We start from the raw sequence: 17,218 nt of genomic DNA, 5'->3' as shown, positions 1-17,218 counted from the left end.
ATGCAGGCTTTCATTTATTCTGTATTAAAGGTAGTAACAATCCACATATGCAAAAGATGAAAGGGACCCAACATGGTCCGTGTTTCGATGAACACGTCTTCTTCAGGGGTCCTATAAATATGAATGTAAGTGTGCATAAATAACGGTGATATATAAGCTAGTGAAATGCAAGTGAGAATAAACCACAGTGATTTGAGTGAATAGTGGATGAATCGTGTGATGTGAATACCAATTAAACTATGGTAATGGTAATAAATGGTGCTTAGATGAAAATGTGAATGTACCAAAACCTGAGTGAGAGGACATCGGTTTAGAAGAGGGGGCTTCAAGCCAACAATGAAGATTTAAAATAAAATGAATAATAAAGATGTGCAAAGCTACCTGAAATGTATATTTAATTGTGATAAAAATAGTGATATCATACATACCTAATACAATGGTACCTCGGTTAACGAGTGCACCGGTTTGCAAGACAAGCAAAACATTCACAAAATCGGCACCTCAGAAACTGAGCGTGCCTTGATTTACGAGCGCCCCCCCCTGCGATCTGGCACCACCCGCTCACGTCGCACCCCCCTGCTGCGATCCAGAATCCCCCAGGCACCCACCTGATCACATTCCTTACCCCCATTTGGCACCGGCACCAACACAAAGGACATGCCGATGCCAGTGCCCGAAGATCTGCCTTCTTCTTTGCGCTGGGCCTTGAGCATCTGCTCATGCTCAAGACCTTCAGGTTCCCGTTCTTGCTGAATCTCGGAGAGAACGGGAACCTGAAGGCCTTGAGCATGCGCAGATGCTCAAGGCCCAGCGCAAAGAAGAAGGCAGATCTTCGGGCACCAGCACCAGCATGTCCTGTGCGTTGGTGCCGGTGCCAAATGGGGGTAAGGAATGTGATCGGGTGGGTGCCTGGGGGATGCCAAATCGCAGCGGGGGGGATGCGATGCAAGCGGGGGGGTACCGATCACGGGGGGCCCCACGAACAGGGGGATGGTGGATCACGCAGGGGGGCGACACGAGCGGGGAGATGGCAGATCACGCGGGGGGGCCTTCATGAGCGGGGGGAGCAATGCCGGTTCTTGGGGGAGTAGAGTAGCGCCGCTGGCCTCGGGGGATAGGGGTGAGTGGGAACGAATCAAGCCAGTTTCCCTTAGTTCCTATGGGGAAATTCGCTTTAATATACAAGTATTTTGGTTTACAAGCTTGCTTCTGGAATGAATTATGCTCGTAAACCAAGGTTCCACTGTATTACTTGGGCTTATCACTGTATTACTTGTACAACTTGGGCTTATCAACAACAGTAAGAATTATTTAAAAAGGGATGGTTAGGATGAAGTTTACTTACAACTGTGGAAAGAGGGATTAATTTCCTGCCGCTGTTTGGCTCAGTGGTTTCACTTCTACTCTGGAAGGTGGCGATACCAGGGAGCCAATTACCACCAGGCACCTGAGGAGGCAGTTAGCCCACGTCATCGGGATCCTTCACTTTTCAGTGAAAGAGATGCCACAACTGTGGTGCGGCTGCAAGGCGTGGCCAAAGGGGCATGCCATACGGGGCACGCTCCTTGAAGTCACTAGTCATTAGTAAGAGTGAGGAATTATTTTCCTTTTCCTCTTTCTTTTCCTTTTTAAGTAATGATTTGAAGTTTTAAAAAATTTGTTCATATAAATGGGAAAAAGAAAGGTGAAAACTAAAAGCTCGACTTCGACTCCAGTATTAGCCGGTCCCATGGATTACCAATTAATACCTATAAGTGAATTAAGTAACGCTGATTCATTATCAGGGGCATCACTCAGTCCCTTAACTAGAACTCCCCCTCCCCCTCCAGAAATATCAAGGGATTTGGGACCAGAATCAGGTCCCAATAGCTCTCTTGTCGATCCTTTGGGAGTACAGACATCTTCCCTGATGGTTTTCAGGGAGATGCCTAAGGCATTATCCTTTCAGGATGCTGCCTTATATACCCAGGATCCACAGGAGACCCCAAATGATATATCCTTAAAAGATCTTTTGAAGATAAATTTAAGAGTTGAAAGATTGTTAAAATCTGTAGCCACTCAGAATGTTGTATTTTCTCAAAGTGTAGTTCAGAAGTTGGAAGACGATTCCAATTTCAAAATATTGGATAAACGTCTTTCAACAGCTGAATTTCAGGTTTCTACTATTTATGCGGTTTCAGCATAAGCTGTAAAGGAGCCCTATATTATGCATTCAAGGATTGAAATGATGGAAAATAAGTTAAGGCTAGAAACCTGCAGTTAGTCTATTTTCCAAATACTCATTTAATAACATCTGAGATTCTATTAAGAAAATATTTTAAAGAAATCTTGGGATTGGCCAATGCAGATTCTATCCCCGTACTTAATCATTTCTATATACCTCAGAAAAAGAAAGTCTCAACTGAATTAGAAGCAGATCAATTAGAATCTATAGATTTTGATTTGACTGGGTTCATTGAGGACTTCCAAGACTTACTTAGAGAAAGATAAGAACATAAGAATTTCTGCTGCTGGGTCAGACCGGTGGTCCATCCTGCCCAGCAGTCCGCTCACGTGGCAGCCCTCATGTCAAAGACCAGTGCTCTAAATGAGTCCAGCCTCACCTGCGTACGTTCCAGTTTAACAGAAACTTTTCCAACTTTGTCTTGAATCCCTGGAGGGTATTTTCCCCTATAACAGACTCTGGAAGAGCATTCCAGTTTTCTACCACTCTCTGGATGAAGAAGAACTTCCTTACGTTTGTACATAATCTATCCCCTTTCAGCTTTAGAGAGTGCCCTCTGGTTCTCTCTACCTTGGAGAGAGTGAACAACCTGTCTGTATCTACTAAGTCTATTCCCTTCATTATCTTGAACGTTTTGATCATGTCCCCTCTCAGTCTCCTCTTTTCAAGGAAGAAGAGGCCCAGTTTCTCCAATCTCTCACTTTACAGCAACTCCTCCAGCCCCTTAACCATTTTAGTCGCTCTTCTTTCAAGTAGTACCGTGTCCTTCTTCAAGTATGGCGACTAGTGCTGGATGCAGTACTCCAGGTGAGGGCGCACCATGACTCTATTGATTGAATGCAATAGTGAGGCAGATAATGTTGGGTGAGTTTTATAGTATTTTTCATGCTGATTTCAAATCTGTGTTTAATTTTTCACTAGCACGTCACATTTTTGTAATGAGGCTCATTATATATAATTATAAACATTAATTGGACGATATATCATGGGTTTATAGGATAAACGTATAAGGAGGGTTAACGACAGTTGTCTTTGTTTTTTATGCTACAGACTGTGATTAATATCAGTCTTTATCTGCCAAGACATTATACTAATCATCCAGATAGTTTTTGTTACATCTGTGGCTCATTCACGATGAAGATATACAGATTGTACTTTGGCTGTCCACTGGGTGATCAGGATAAGTCTTGGGCCCCACATATCATCTGTACCAGTTGTTCCAATGGACTTCATGACTGGCTCAATTGACAAAAGGCAGCGATATTATTTGCAATCCCAATGATATGGAGGGAACCGCAAGACCATATTAAAGATTGCTACTTTTGCCTTGTGAACACAAGTGGATTCTCAGCTAAAACTAAGCACAAAATTATATATCCTACTCTGCTATTAGGTCTGTTTCCTCATGATGATTCACTGCCTGTCCCTGTACTGCCACAAGATGGACTTGCTTCTGTGGAACATGATGAGGAATGTAATGATGATGCAGAAACTGGTCACAATCCAGAATTATCTGATCCTGATGATGTGAATGATGAAGATTCAGAACCAGAGACCTTTATACAAGCTGAGCTCAATGATCTTATTCATGATCTAAATCTTTCAAAAGAAAAGCAGAATTTCTTGCTTCAAGGCTTAAGCAAAAGCACTTGCTTGCAAAAGATGCTAATATAACTCATTACAAAGTGGAGCAACAGGGTTTGGCCCTTAAAGATTTAAGTGAGAAAATAGAAAAACAGGAGTCAAGAATTTGTGAAATGAAAACATTGGACTTGGAATTAGTAAAAGAAAGAACATTTATTGCTAGAAAAATGGAAAGTTTCGAGAACCAATTAAGGAAAAATAATTTGAGACTCCTAAATTTTCAAAATGTCCCTTAATTTCACCAATGGAGATGGCAAGAAAGTATTTTAAGGAAATTTTGCTTATTCCTGATGAAAGTTTGCCACCTATTGTTAGAGCTAATTACTTTCAAATAAAGAGACCTGTGGAAGTTTCCACTCTTAATGAGATTCAAGGGATAAACAATGAAAATATGAACTTAACAACTTTTCTGGAAAATTCCTTGGATTTTATAACGGAAAGGAAAACCCTGTTAATAACTCTTGCTTTGGAAAGTGATAGAGAATATGTACTGCGTTTGTATTTTCGTCATATTAATGATCAGTTTTTAGGTTCTAATGTTCGAATATTTCCTGATATGTCTTTAAGATCCCAGAGGCATAGGAAAGAATTTTTGGCATTAAGGCCAAGAGTCCTTGCCTTGGGGGCAAATTTCATGCTGAAATTTCCTGTAAAATGTTTTGTGTCTCATCAGAACAAGAATTACTTATTTTTTGAACCTAAACAACTGGTAGGATTTATAGAATCCAAAGAGCAAGTAGTGCCTATGGCTGAGAATGTATAACCTGCCATGAATGGCTGTAGCACCGCAGAAAATTGCCGCTTTCTAGGTTGGATAAGATTGTTTCAATTGTTAAATTTATTTTCTAAAAATCTCTCTACAAAGTTTGTGGACTAAATATATTGGAAGTATAAGTGAATAACCAAAACACTGACTTAAGTGGATTTGGTTTATAAATTTTCTTTTTAATATTTTCTGTTAATCTGAAATACAAGTAGTGTATTGCTTGTTTGTATTGATAAAATTGAATAAACAAATAAATTTTTTTTAAAAACTCATTACAGAAAAAGGAATCATAACTTAACATCATTCTTCACTGTAAATGGCTCATTATGCTTTTGTCATGACATCAGTGGGCTCTTCAACAGTTTATCACAAGTGCATTGTCCAGATGAATGGCGTCTCTTCATTGATTCTTCACAGAGAAGCTGAGCTTGAAGCTTGGGAGGCATTCAAGTAGTTAGTGGAAAACTTTCTGGGCAACCATAAGTCTCCTTCATATGAGGAAGGAGTTCAGAATCTCCTTGACTCATATCAGAAACTTGGCTGTCGCATGTCATTAAAAATACATTTTATGCACTCACATCTTGAGGAGCAAGGAGAACATTTTCACCAGAACATTCACTTAATGGAGCATCGCTATCAAAGTTTCTGGCTGACTACTGCTGGATGTTGTACCATGACAATCCAGACACAACTCACAAAAAGAAATCATATTCAGCATTTTTGAAGAAATATTGGTTGCTAGGTGAAACATTCCAGTATAATAAAGAAATGTTGCAGTATCTTCGGTCCAAAATCAAATAAGCACACAGCATAGCTTAAAGTTGATGCTTCAGTTCTTAAAACCCTATATGCTAAAACGCTATAAACTAACATTAGTCATAACTTTAAAAGTTTACGTAATTGGAAAAAACTAATAACAGATCTGAAATCAGTGTGAAAAACTGATTTAGAAAAATGTGCTGTGTTAGATTCTGAAAAAAATTTGTGTTGCCTTGTGTTATGGTTTGGCACATTTAGCGGCAAGTATCAGTTCCTTTCCACATGGTTAAAACTTTTACTGCAGTGTTTCTTTCTTCTGGTTGGTTCTGGATATTTATTAAATTCATACTGGCATACATTCCTAAGAGGCTGTAATGAAACCTCTTGGCACCCTCCATCGCAGATGTAATCCGAATCTTTATATCCACTATTTTTAGTTTTTAATAAAATGTTCATATTCTATATTATTTAAATTGTTTTAACTTTTATTTTCCCAAGGTTTTATGTTGATTTTTCAACATCTAATTTAATCTAATCTTGGATGTCTCGCCGCCATCTCAAACTGAATATGGCTAAAACTGAACTTATCTTTCTGCTTAAACTTGCCTCCCACCTCCCGCCAATCTCTATTTCGGTGGATAACGCTATCCTCCTCCCTGTCAACCTTCTCTGCTCAGATCCAACAGACTGCCAAATCCTGTCGCTTCCTCCTCTATAATATTACCAAAATTCATCCTCCTCTCTAAGCACATGACCAAAATCCTTATCCATGCTCTCTTCACCTCGCGCTTAGACTACTGCAACGTACTTCTCTCGGGCCTCCCGCGTGCCCACCTCTTGCCTCTTCAATCCGTTCAAAATGCTGCTGCGCGACTTATATTCTGTGAGAGCCACTATTCTCACATTATCCTTCTCCTAAAGTCGCTTCATTGGCTCCCCATCCATCTCCGAATACAGTTTAAACTCCTCCCCCTGATTTCAGCCATTGTCTTTCGAGTTTCCGTAATTCCTGTTTTACATTTCCTAACTCAGTATCATACCAGCCGTCCAGATTCTTACTTATTTTTTTTAGTTTAGTGGGGGCCATTTTGTTTAAAATCTGTGTACTCGTGTTGGTCCAACAGTGTGCCGAAAAGGAGTCCAAGTCTGAACTAGAAGTTATGGCATAATGTGACCAGAATTCTACTGGGTTCACCCTACCTCTGCTAGCTACCATTTTCTTAGCTCTTATTGCCTTCTTTGACTTGGTTGGGGGGCGTCTTACTTGCCAGTTGAATTGGAAGCTACATAAACGGTGGTCTGACCATAGAGAGTCGGTCCAGATGGCTTGATTCCAGAAAATCTTGGGATTGACTAGCTCTTTGGAGGAAAAAGTGACTAGATCTAGCTGGTGGCCTTTTTGATGGGTCTTTTCTGGAGGCGGCACAAAGAAGTCTAGGGAAGAGATGAAGGATAGTAGATCTTTGGAGTCACTCTGGTCTGCCTGCTCTAGGTGAATGTTTAGATCATCTGTCAGTAGGTTGTATGGGCCTAGTGTCGAGTTTGTAAGGAGGGATTCATAGAAAGTGTCTTTGGCTGCGGGCCATTTCTTAGGAGGAATGTAGAATAGGGTAATTGTGAGACTATCTTCTAACTGATATGACCAGAGTTTGCAGGAGAGGATTTCAAGGTTCGCTGAGGAATTTGAGGCTAGGATTGTGGACTCGAATGATTCTTTTAAGATAATCGCTAATCCTTCCCCTTTACCTCTGCTTCTAGGTAGAGAAATAATTTTAAACCCAGGGGGTATGCAGTCGCATATAATAATGTCGTTGTCTGAGACCAGCCAAGTTTCAGTTAGAAGAACAAAATCAGGGTTGGCTTCTTCCAGCCAGTCTTTGACCAGCTGTGACTTGTTCCTAATAGAGCATATATTTAAGTAGAAACCATGAAGATTTTGATGGTGAGGAGCGTTGGTGCTTACAGGGTAGGTAATCTTTCTCAATATCCATTGTCTTTTGCAGTAGGGTCTGCTAGGTTTTCGTGTGAGGGGTACAACCGGTATTTGGAAAGGACCCCTATCAGAACAGTCGTATAAAGAAGGAATAACATCTCTAGGATGTTCTGAAGTAGTAGAGCGAGATCTTATAATTACTGGAATGGGAATAGCATAAAATGCAGCGACTGACCTGCTTTTGTAGCAGATCCAATAGACCATAAGGACCCAAATCAGATAATTGGTTAGGAGAGCCATCCTATACAGAGTGGACAAACAGAGACTGATAGGCTTCAAAGCAGTAATGCTTGTACACTAAATCATGCAGAGATCAAGTTAGGAATTGATCGGAGAGATCATGCAATACTTTATATAAACAAAGTCATGCAATTAGATTTGCCGGAGTAGTCATGCAGATACTTATCAGATTTTGGCCAGGCCGTAGGCCAGTGAGAGTCTTCTAGGCAGGAGGAAGAGATCGCTTAGGCAGGCATCAATTGCTGATGAGGACTTGAGGAGGAGTAGAGAAGTTTTCCTGTTGGCAGTCCCCGAGTAGCTAGAAGGATGAGGGAGTGGTGGGGAAGAACTTTCACCCGTTATTTGGTCGTGCCAGGCTGCAGGTGGGGAGCTGTAGTGTGAGGGAGCTGATTATGCTCCGCGCAGTTGCTTCACAAAGGCGCATGCTAAAGCGCACGCGCTTTTGCCGTGCGCCTTAGCCTGCGCGCCGAACGGCTACGCGCCATACCCTCAGCCGAATTTTAATGTTCCCGGCTAGTCGGGAGGGGCAGAGCAAGCTCGCATGCCTGGCTGGGGGAAGGGGGCCGCAGCAAGGCTCCTTGCAGGAGCAGGAATTCGGCCCGAAGATCGCTGAGGTGAGGAGTCGCTGCAATGGGATATATGTGAAGGGGAGGGGAGACAGGGGTTTTGTTGATCCTTGCTCTGTATTATTTACATTTATAAAATGACAATTGTACAGAATATTGTTTCTTTTTATACTTTAATAAAATATGTTCAATATAAAATCATAACTATTTGAGGTTTGTGCGGAAGGGATGAGATGGTTTGCAGGGACTGAGCTCACAGGGATGGGGCGGAGATGGGTTTTTTAAATTTCAGTCTTAGTAGTTTTCTGGTCCACAAAATAATTCTTTTATTTTCACCGGTCCATAGGTGTAAAAAGGTTGAAGAACACTGTTCTAGACCAACACCAATCTATCCTTCTTATTTCTCTAGATCTTTCTGCAGCATTTGACACTATTGATCATTACCTCCTACTAAACAGATTTTCATCCATTGGAGTTAACAACCAAGTTCTCTCATGGTTTCAGTCCTATTTTTCAGATTGAACTTCCAAAATTATATTCAGTAACTCATCATCCAAATCTTACCCAAATCACTTCTTGGCCCCTCTGTTAACACTCTGCCACTCAATTGGATTTACAGTCTTCGCTTACACAGATGATTTACAGCTCATCCATCAATTACACTCAAATACAGTCCTAGAGATTTCCGATATCAATCAGAAATTGGTCAAAATTTGTCAATGGCTTAGTAAAAATATGCTATCATTAAATGTTACAAAAACAGTTTTTTCGCTGGAGAGAAGGTAGAAAAATCACAGCACCTACATAAGAACATAAGAATTGCTGCTGCTGGGTCAGACCAGTGGTCCATCATGCCCAGCAGTCCGCTCCCTCGACGGCCTTTAGGTCAAAGACCAGTGCCTAACTGAGACTAGCCTTACCTGTGTACGTTCTGGTTCAGCAGGAACTTGTCTAACTCTGTCTTGAATCCCTGGAGGGTGTTTTCCCCTATAACAGCCTCCGGAAGAGCATTTCAGTTTTCTACCACTCTCTGGGTAGAAATGAACTTCATTACGTTTGTACAGTATCTATCCCCTTATAACTTTAGAGAGTGCCCTCTCGTTCTCTCTATCTTGGAGAGGGTGAACAACCTGTCTTTACCTACTAAGTCTATTCCCTTCATTATCTTAAACATTTCGATCATGTCCCCTCTCATTCTATTTTCAAGGGAGAAGAGGCCAAGTTTCTCTAATCTCTCACTGTACGACAACTCCTCCAGCCCCTTAACCATTTTAGTCGCTCTTCTCTAGACCCTTTCGAGTTGTACTGTGTTCTTCTTCAAGTACGGCGAAAAATGCTGGACGCAGTATTCCAAGTAGGGACGTACCATGGTCCGGTACAGCGACATGATAACCTTCATCGGTTTAGAAGAGAGGGATTCAAACCAACAATGAAGATTTAAAATGAAATGAATAAAAAAGATGTGCAAAGCTAACTGAAATGTATCTTTAATTTGTGATAAAAATAGTGATTTTGTACATACGTAATGTTGGCTATTAGATCAAAGGAACAAATGTGGATGTTGACCATTTCTCATTGTTGGTTCAGTGCATTGTGCAATAGTCCTATTGTAATTCTGTGTATTTGGGTATCAAGCAAGGCAGTTTGAAATGCCTTCAGTTGTTGCAAAACTTATTTTTGGGAAACAAAAGTTCGATCATGTTTCTCCTTTGCTCAGAAAGCTTCATTGGTTACCTGTCTACTAAAGGATCCAATTCAAATGCGCAAGCATTATTTTCAAACTTCATTATGGAATGTTTGATCCATGGATTCCTTTATATTGGAATGCATATAGATCTTGCCATGCGAGGAACACACAGAAGTATAAGTTATCATTTCCCTCTCTTAAGGGAATTAAATCAACTGGGAAACTCTTGTCAGTCCTATACTTTCAAGTTGGTAGGGATTTGGAATGGATTATCGGATCCTATCAGAATGATAGGCCAATTACAACTATTCCGGAAAACCTTAAAAACCTTGTTATTTTCACAATATCTAAAAAAATTACCTGCAGAGTCCACTAACCAATAACAATGCAAGACCTTTTTGTGATAAATTTCTGATTTTAAATTTTGCTTCATTCCTTATCTTTTATGTACATTCTAGTCTTCTATTTGTAAACCGAGTCTAGCTCCAACGAGAGATGACCCAGAATATAAACCACTACTACCACTATTTATTATTTCTAAAGTGCTGAAAGGCGTGTGCAGCGCTGTACATTTCAACATACAATAGACGGTCACTGCTCAGAAGAGCTTACAATCTAATTTAGACAGGACATTTGGGAGGTTGGGGAGATTATGGTAGAGGAAATGATACAGTGGATATAGGTATCTGACAGCAGTGAGTAGGAGTTAGGAGTTGAAAACAGATTCAAAAAAGTGGGTTTTTAGCTTGGATTTGAACGCTGCTAGGGAGGGACCATGATGTATCAATTCAGGTAGCCTGTTCCAGGCATATGGCACCACAAGAAAGAAGGGACGGAGTCTGGAGTTGGCAGTGGAAGAGAAGGGTACAGATAAGAGGGGCTTGCCCAATGAACGGAGATCACGGGGAGGAGCATAGGGGGAGATAAATGAAGAGAGATATGGGGGGCTTCAGAGCGAACACCTTTGTGGGGATGTCATATTGGAGACAAAAACTAAACGAATACAAAAAATTAATAATAAAGAAGCGCACCAACTTTTACGCCCAAAAAATATGATCTCCGAACGCCAGCAGTAGAAATCTTTTTGAATTAGTCAACAAGCTCTACGACATATAGGCCTTCTCATGTTCTACCCTAGATTCCCCACCATCTGCAGACGACCTGGCCGACTTTTTCAACAACAAAATCAACAATTTGAGATCTAAACTAACAGGCCCCACAACCAAACATTTGAACCTCCCAGTTGCTCAACACAAAGATGAACCTAGGGTAGATATGATCTGGAACAACTTTACTATTCCATCCTGGCAACAATTCTCCAAATATTACATGAAATATGCCAATTCCTACTGCAGACTAGACAGCTGCCCCCCAAATATAATGAAAGTTGCTCCAGTCTCGTTCAAAGCCAAGTTATACGACTGGCTCTCCTCTCTCTTACTAACCGGTACCTTCCCTGAAGAATTAGGCCAGATTCTTATCACCCCTATCATCAAAAATCCTAAAGAATCTACCAAACTGACCTCTAATTACAGACCAATTGCGAGCACTCCCTTCTTCGTTAAACTGATGGAAGGCTTGGTCAACCAGGAACTAGTAATGTATTTGGATAAATTTAGCATACTGCAAGACAGTCAGGCTTTCGTTCTGGGTTCAGCACTGAAACTGTCATTGCATCACTGCTGGATTTCCTTCATACCATATTCAGTCAGGGTTCCAGTGCCCTAATCCTACAACTAGACCTGAGCAGTGTCTTCGATCTGGTCGACCATATCATTCTGATTGATTGGAATCAATTGGTCTAACGTGCTAAAATGGTTTCAGGGTTTTTTGAGCAAACGGTCATAAACAGGTTACGAGGGTTTGCTAAGAGGATAGTGTGCTAAGAGAGGAAGGGATGAATTTTGGTGATATCCTAGAGATAGAAGTGACAGGCTTTAGCAGTCTGTTGGATGTGCATAGAAAATGAGAGGTCAGAGTTGAAGACTACAAGGAGCTCTATGTTTGGTAGACCCTCTTATAAAATGGTATGGAAATTCCTCATGTCATAAGTTGGATATGTGAATTCACATTTTAACATACCTGCCTACACATAAGAGTATTCAACCTCATTTTAAGCATCATTATATTAAATCCTCCAAATAGAGTATACAGTCTCAATCATGTGTAAAATACATTTTTTAATTTCCTTAATTGAAAATTATTGTTTTTTTACAGCTTGGACTCTTTTCTGTATGGACTCCATGCTCTATTCAAAGGAGACTTTCGTATAGCTCCAAGAGATGAGTGGGTGTTTGCAGACATGGATCTGTTGAATACAGTTGTTGCTCCTGCAATCAGAATGTCCTTAAAGCTTCACCAGGCAGGTTCACATTTATAATTCTGTGATATTTCACTTTTTATAATAAATTGACAACATAATTAAAAGTCTTATTCATATGATTTGGGGGGAGGTATTTTATAACAGGATGCCTATGTGAAAAGTCCAAAAATGTGATTATTTTATGTGTATTGTAAAGGCAACATAGGTGCCCGTATAACATCATGAGAATTCCACAGCCATTTATACTGTCTTTATGCTGTGCACAGTTCAATCAAAGTTAGTTTTTCCATTGCTGGTCTATGTAGTCCTGCCAGAGCCTGTTTTACAAAGCCGCATAGCAACAGCCCTGAAGCCCTTTAAATCTCTATGGGCTTCGGGACCATTACCACACAGCAGCCGCTAGTGTGGCTTTGTAAAACAGGTCCTCAGTGATAGGAAGAGGCCGCCTGCATTTGCAGCAGTGATTTTCTCTAGGCCCCTATCATTCAGCAGATAGACAGTTTGGAGTCTGTTCTTCTGTGGCCTTTCTGTGAACTTGCTGTTTCCTGCACGTATCAGGATTAAAAGTTTCTAGAGGGAAGGAGAGTTAACAGAATAGTAGAAAAATCTCTGGAAGCCTGTGGAACAGGAGTGTATGTGGTAATAGGGGGAAAGACTTGGCAGTAGGAGTAGCCTTCTCCTCTGATTCTACAGAGTTTAGATTGTTGCAATTTTCTATACCTGGGATGGTATCCTCAAGGTATAAAGCATTGCAGATGATAGAGAATGCTGCTGCACAGCTTATTTCTGGAGGTAGTAGGTTTGAACATGTTACCCCCCTCTTGCAGCAACTGCATTGGTTGCCTATTAAGAGCAGAATTGTCTTTAAAAGCATTGGTGTTGATCTTTCAAGCAGTTCATAATGGAATATCTTGGTATCTGTCACAAAATATGACATGGCATCATCCCCATTGTTCATTAAGATCTGAAACGGTGATGTGTCTGTCAATGGATGGTTTGCAACGGGTGAAATATGTTGATGCTAGAGCAAAGGCCATTTCAGTAGCTGGAGTGAATCTTTGGAATAGCCTGGTTGGGCAGTTGAGGATGATGGAAATATTCAAGGTTTTAAAAAGCTTTTACAAACTTCCCTGTTTGTGAAGAAAGTACAAGAGTTTTATTACAGCATACCGGACTCAGAGGCGTGAAGAAAGTACAAGAGTTTTATTACAGCATACCGGACTCTTGTGCAGTGAGCAGCCTGCTTACAAGAGTGCAAGAAACAGGAAATGCACGGACTTTTATGCCCTTTTCACAAACTAATATATGCAAAATCTACAACTTCTCATTTGTTACTTCTATAACTTTTCTACAATTACTAGTCTTTAAGCCCGTCACATTAACGGGTGCTAGAACATATGTGTGTGTGTTTGTCTTTCTTTCTTTCTCTCTCTCTCTCTCTCCTTAGCCGCTTTCTTTTTCCTTGGCTGTCCATCACCACCACCTTGCCTGCTCCCCCTGTCCCTTCCCTATGTCCACCACCACCCCTTCACTGCTCTCCTTATGCAGCAGCAGCCCTTCTCCCTTTGTTTTACCTCCCCCATGTCCAGCAGCACCTCTTTCCTTCTCCCCCTGTCCAACATTAGTCCTCTGTTCCTTTTTCTTCACCCCCCCTGTCCATCAGCATCTCTTTCCTTCTCCCCCTGTCCAGCAGTAGGCATCCCTTCCTTTTTTATCCCCCTCCTCCTTCTTATCCCTATGATACTCTTACCTTGCTCTGCCCCTGATCAGAGGTTCCCGACAGCCGCCCAGTTGCACCCATTGGAAAAGTTCCCACTGCCGCATCCCGCACCCCTCCTGACGCGGCTCCCGCTGTCCTTTCTGACTGTCTCTGTCCTTGGCCCCCTTTGCCTGTCTGTCTTTCTGTGTATCTCCCTGCCCCTGTCTTTCTTCTTTTCTTTCTGTCTCCCTTCCTCCCTCTGTCTGTCTGTCCAAAGCACCATTCCATCCCCTCCATTTCCCTCCCCCCCACCAGTTCCCTGTGCAACTGCCCCTGTCTTTCTTATTTTCTTTGTTTCCCTTCCTCTCTCTGTCTGTGCAAAGCAGCATTCCCTCCCCCTCCATTTCCCTCCCCCCCACCAGTTCCCTGTGCAGCAGCATTAGCGTTTCCTCTACCCCCCCCTTTCCCTTCCCGCGGTCTGGACTACAAACGTGGTAATTCCAGCAGCGCTTGCATCAGTCTCCATACGCTGCTTCGGGTGCTTCTACTGCCCTGATTTACTCTGGCACATCCCTGATGACATCATCAGAGACGCGGCAGAGCAAATCAGGGCAGTAGAAGGGCCCGAAGCAGTGTGTGAAGACTGATGCACACGCTGCTGGAATCGCCATTCGGGCCCGCGGGAAGAGAAGGGGGTGGGCGGCAAAGGAGGAACGGAGATCGTTGTCTGGCTGCGGTCTGGCTTGTGGAGGCGATCGGCTGGTGACGTATTAGCGCGCATGCGCACTCCTTCGGCCACAGACCTACATGCGCACAGAACACGCAAATAGGAGTGCGCATGCGCGGCTAGCTCTTTATTATATTAGATTATTGGTCCTAAGCCAGCACTTGTGATAGGTTCAGGGGTACATCTTATAGTCCTATAGGAAGCTAGTTCATTTACCTGCTTATCTAAGCCTTGCAGTTCTAACTGTTACATGTTCAGGAGGGCAGGGTACATCATGGCTCAAACTCTTATCTATTTAGCTTACAATGTGGTAAGGCAGGGACATACATTTCAGGCAGATGATGTCAGCAGATGGTACACTGTTTCCAGCTATGTAGGCCAGAGCAGTATTTCAAACAACAGTTAACCATTTCATGACCCTACAGAAGCTTTTTAAAATAGCTATAAATTATTGGCTGATAAGGAGTAGAAAATGCAGGATCAGTAATTTATATGTTCTTGTGTAATCCCACTGTATTCTGGGACCAGTAGGTTATTATTTCCCTCTACCCACCAAGACTTTGTAGGAAGCCTCAGATTTCAGAGACTTAAACTCCTCCCTCTCATACCTCATCACTGTGCTCCCAGCTCTTAAGTCTTCCTTCCTACAAGCTAGGCTGTAGAACCTGCTCATGTTTTCTTTCACGTAGTTTCAGTGTTTTGCATTTTCAGTTTTCACCCTTATGCTGTGGAGGTTCCCTGCGGGAACATCCTTGATTGCAGGAGATTGCAGACCTTTGGAAAAAAGTCTGCTTCTAGGGCAATGGTGTCAAAGTCCCTCCTCGAGGGCCACAATCCAGTTGGGTTTTCAGGATTTCCCCAATGAATACGCATGAGATCTATTATCATTCAATGAAAGCAGTGCATGCAAATAGATCTTATGCATATTCATTGGGGAAATCCTGAAAACCCGACTGGATTACGGCGCTCAAGGAGGGACTTTGACATCCCTGTTCTAGGGGGTTCCCTGCTTCTTAGTAAACCCCTTAGATCAGGGGTGTCCAATCTGCGGCCCCGGTCGAGGGCGATGCAGTGTTTTCCTCTGCTGCCCCCAGGTGTTTACCGTCTTGCCGGCTCCCTCCTCTGTCTTGCAGCGTTTGCGCAGCCCCAGAAACAATTTTTTCAGCCAATGCAGCCCAGGGAAGCCAAAAGATTGGACACCCCTGCCTTAGACCTTAGGCAGTGAAACGCTTTTTTGTTTGAGGGGACCATAATCTCCGCCCAAACTCCACCCAAGCCCTACCCCACCTCCATAATAATGATAGCATTAATTGTAATACAATTTTTTTCCATTCATTTTTTCATATATACACACAATATAATCTCGCAATGTCTGTATGTTTATGTTTCCATCTGTAAAAGCTTGTCGTTATAAAAGATTTTTAGATAAGACTTTTGCTTATCAGTTAGGGAAAATGAATTCCTGGTTAAGTTCTTTGATTCCTCAAACTCAGTCAAATCATGCCTTTAGAAAGTTATTGAAAACCTATTTGTTTGATAAGTTTGTATCACGAGTATTGTCTTAATTTGTTTACATGTAAGTTCCACTGATTGTACAGTCCTTCTTGATTGTTTACCGCCCGGAACTCATGGTTGGGCGGTATTCAAGAATAAAGTTATTATTTATTATTATTATTAACAATACATAATGGTTAAACACAAAAGTAAACTACACAAACTACACTGTATGCTTCTCAACATTCATTCCTACCAGAACACCTGGCCTCATTCACACATGCAGAACACAAATAATAACCCCTATGCAAACATAGAACCACAAACTAAAAATACTAATATACACAAACAAAACCCTAAGATGCCAGACTCTACATGCATTATAACACCTGAGAAATAGAAAGAAATTAATTTCTTCCTGAACAGTGCAAAATATAGACAGCAGATATAAATTCTCAAAAATTAAAAATATTTCAATCAGTAAATCTAATATAATAAAATGCTAGGCCGCGCATGCGTACTCCCATCTGCGTGCGTCCGTTTTCCGTGAGATGTAGGGCACCTTAGGTAGGAGTGCGCATGCGCGCTTATGTCACCAGCCGCCTCCCGCCACCAGCCGCCGGTGCCTCCACAAGCCGGGACCGCAGCCAGCTGCCAATCTCTGTTCCTCCAGCGGGCGAGCGGGCGGACGGGGGGAGGTCTCGGAGGAGAGGGATCGCCGCCGCTCAGCGCCCCCATCGAGGAGCCCAGCAACTTTCCGCCCCAGCTCTTAAACTGACCCGAGTCCTTTGCCGCCCCCCCCTTCCCTTTCTGCGGGCCCGACTACCTACCCAGCGATTCAAGCAGCGTGTGCAGCAGTCTACACATGCTGCTTCGGGGCCTTCTACTGCCCTGATTTGCTCTGCCGCGTCTCTGATGATGTCATCAGGGATGTGCCAGAGTAAATCAGGGCAGTAGAAGGACTCGAAGCAGCGTGTGAAGACTGCTGCACACGCTGCTTGAATCGCCATGTGTAGTCGGGCCCGCGGGAAGGGAAAGGGGGGTAGAAGAAACACTAATGCTGCTGTACAGGGAACTGGTGTGGGGGGTGGGAAAT

The 17,218-nt window shown here is 42.4% G+C and overlaps 1 protein-coding gene across 1 annotated transcript in view; it reads left to right on the top strand.

The window, feature by feature from the left end:
- PCNX2 (pecanex 2) overlaps positions 1 to 17,218 on the top strand; it is a 1,104,481-nt gene that overhangs the window by 869,643 nt on the left and 217,620 nt on the right. The window contains 1 exon segment of the mRNA XM_033937641.1: positions 12,097 to 12,241. Within this exon segment, the coding sequence (XP_033793532.1) occupies positions 12,097 to 12,241 (145 nt within the window).

This window comes from Geotrypetes seraphini, chromosome 3 (genome assembly GCF_902459505.1).
Source record: "Geotrypetes seraphini chromosome 3, aGeoSer1.1, whole genome shotgun sequence".
Classification (NCBI taxonomy): Eukaryota; Metazoa; Chordata; class Amphibia; order Gymnophiona; family Dermophiidae; genus Geotrypetes; species Geotrypetes seraphini.
The sequence above is the reverse complement of the archived record's forward strand: the minus strand, read 5'-3'. Positions and strand labels throughout refer to the sequence as shown.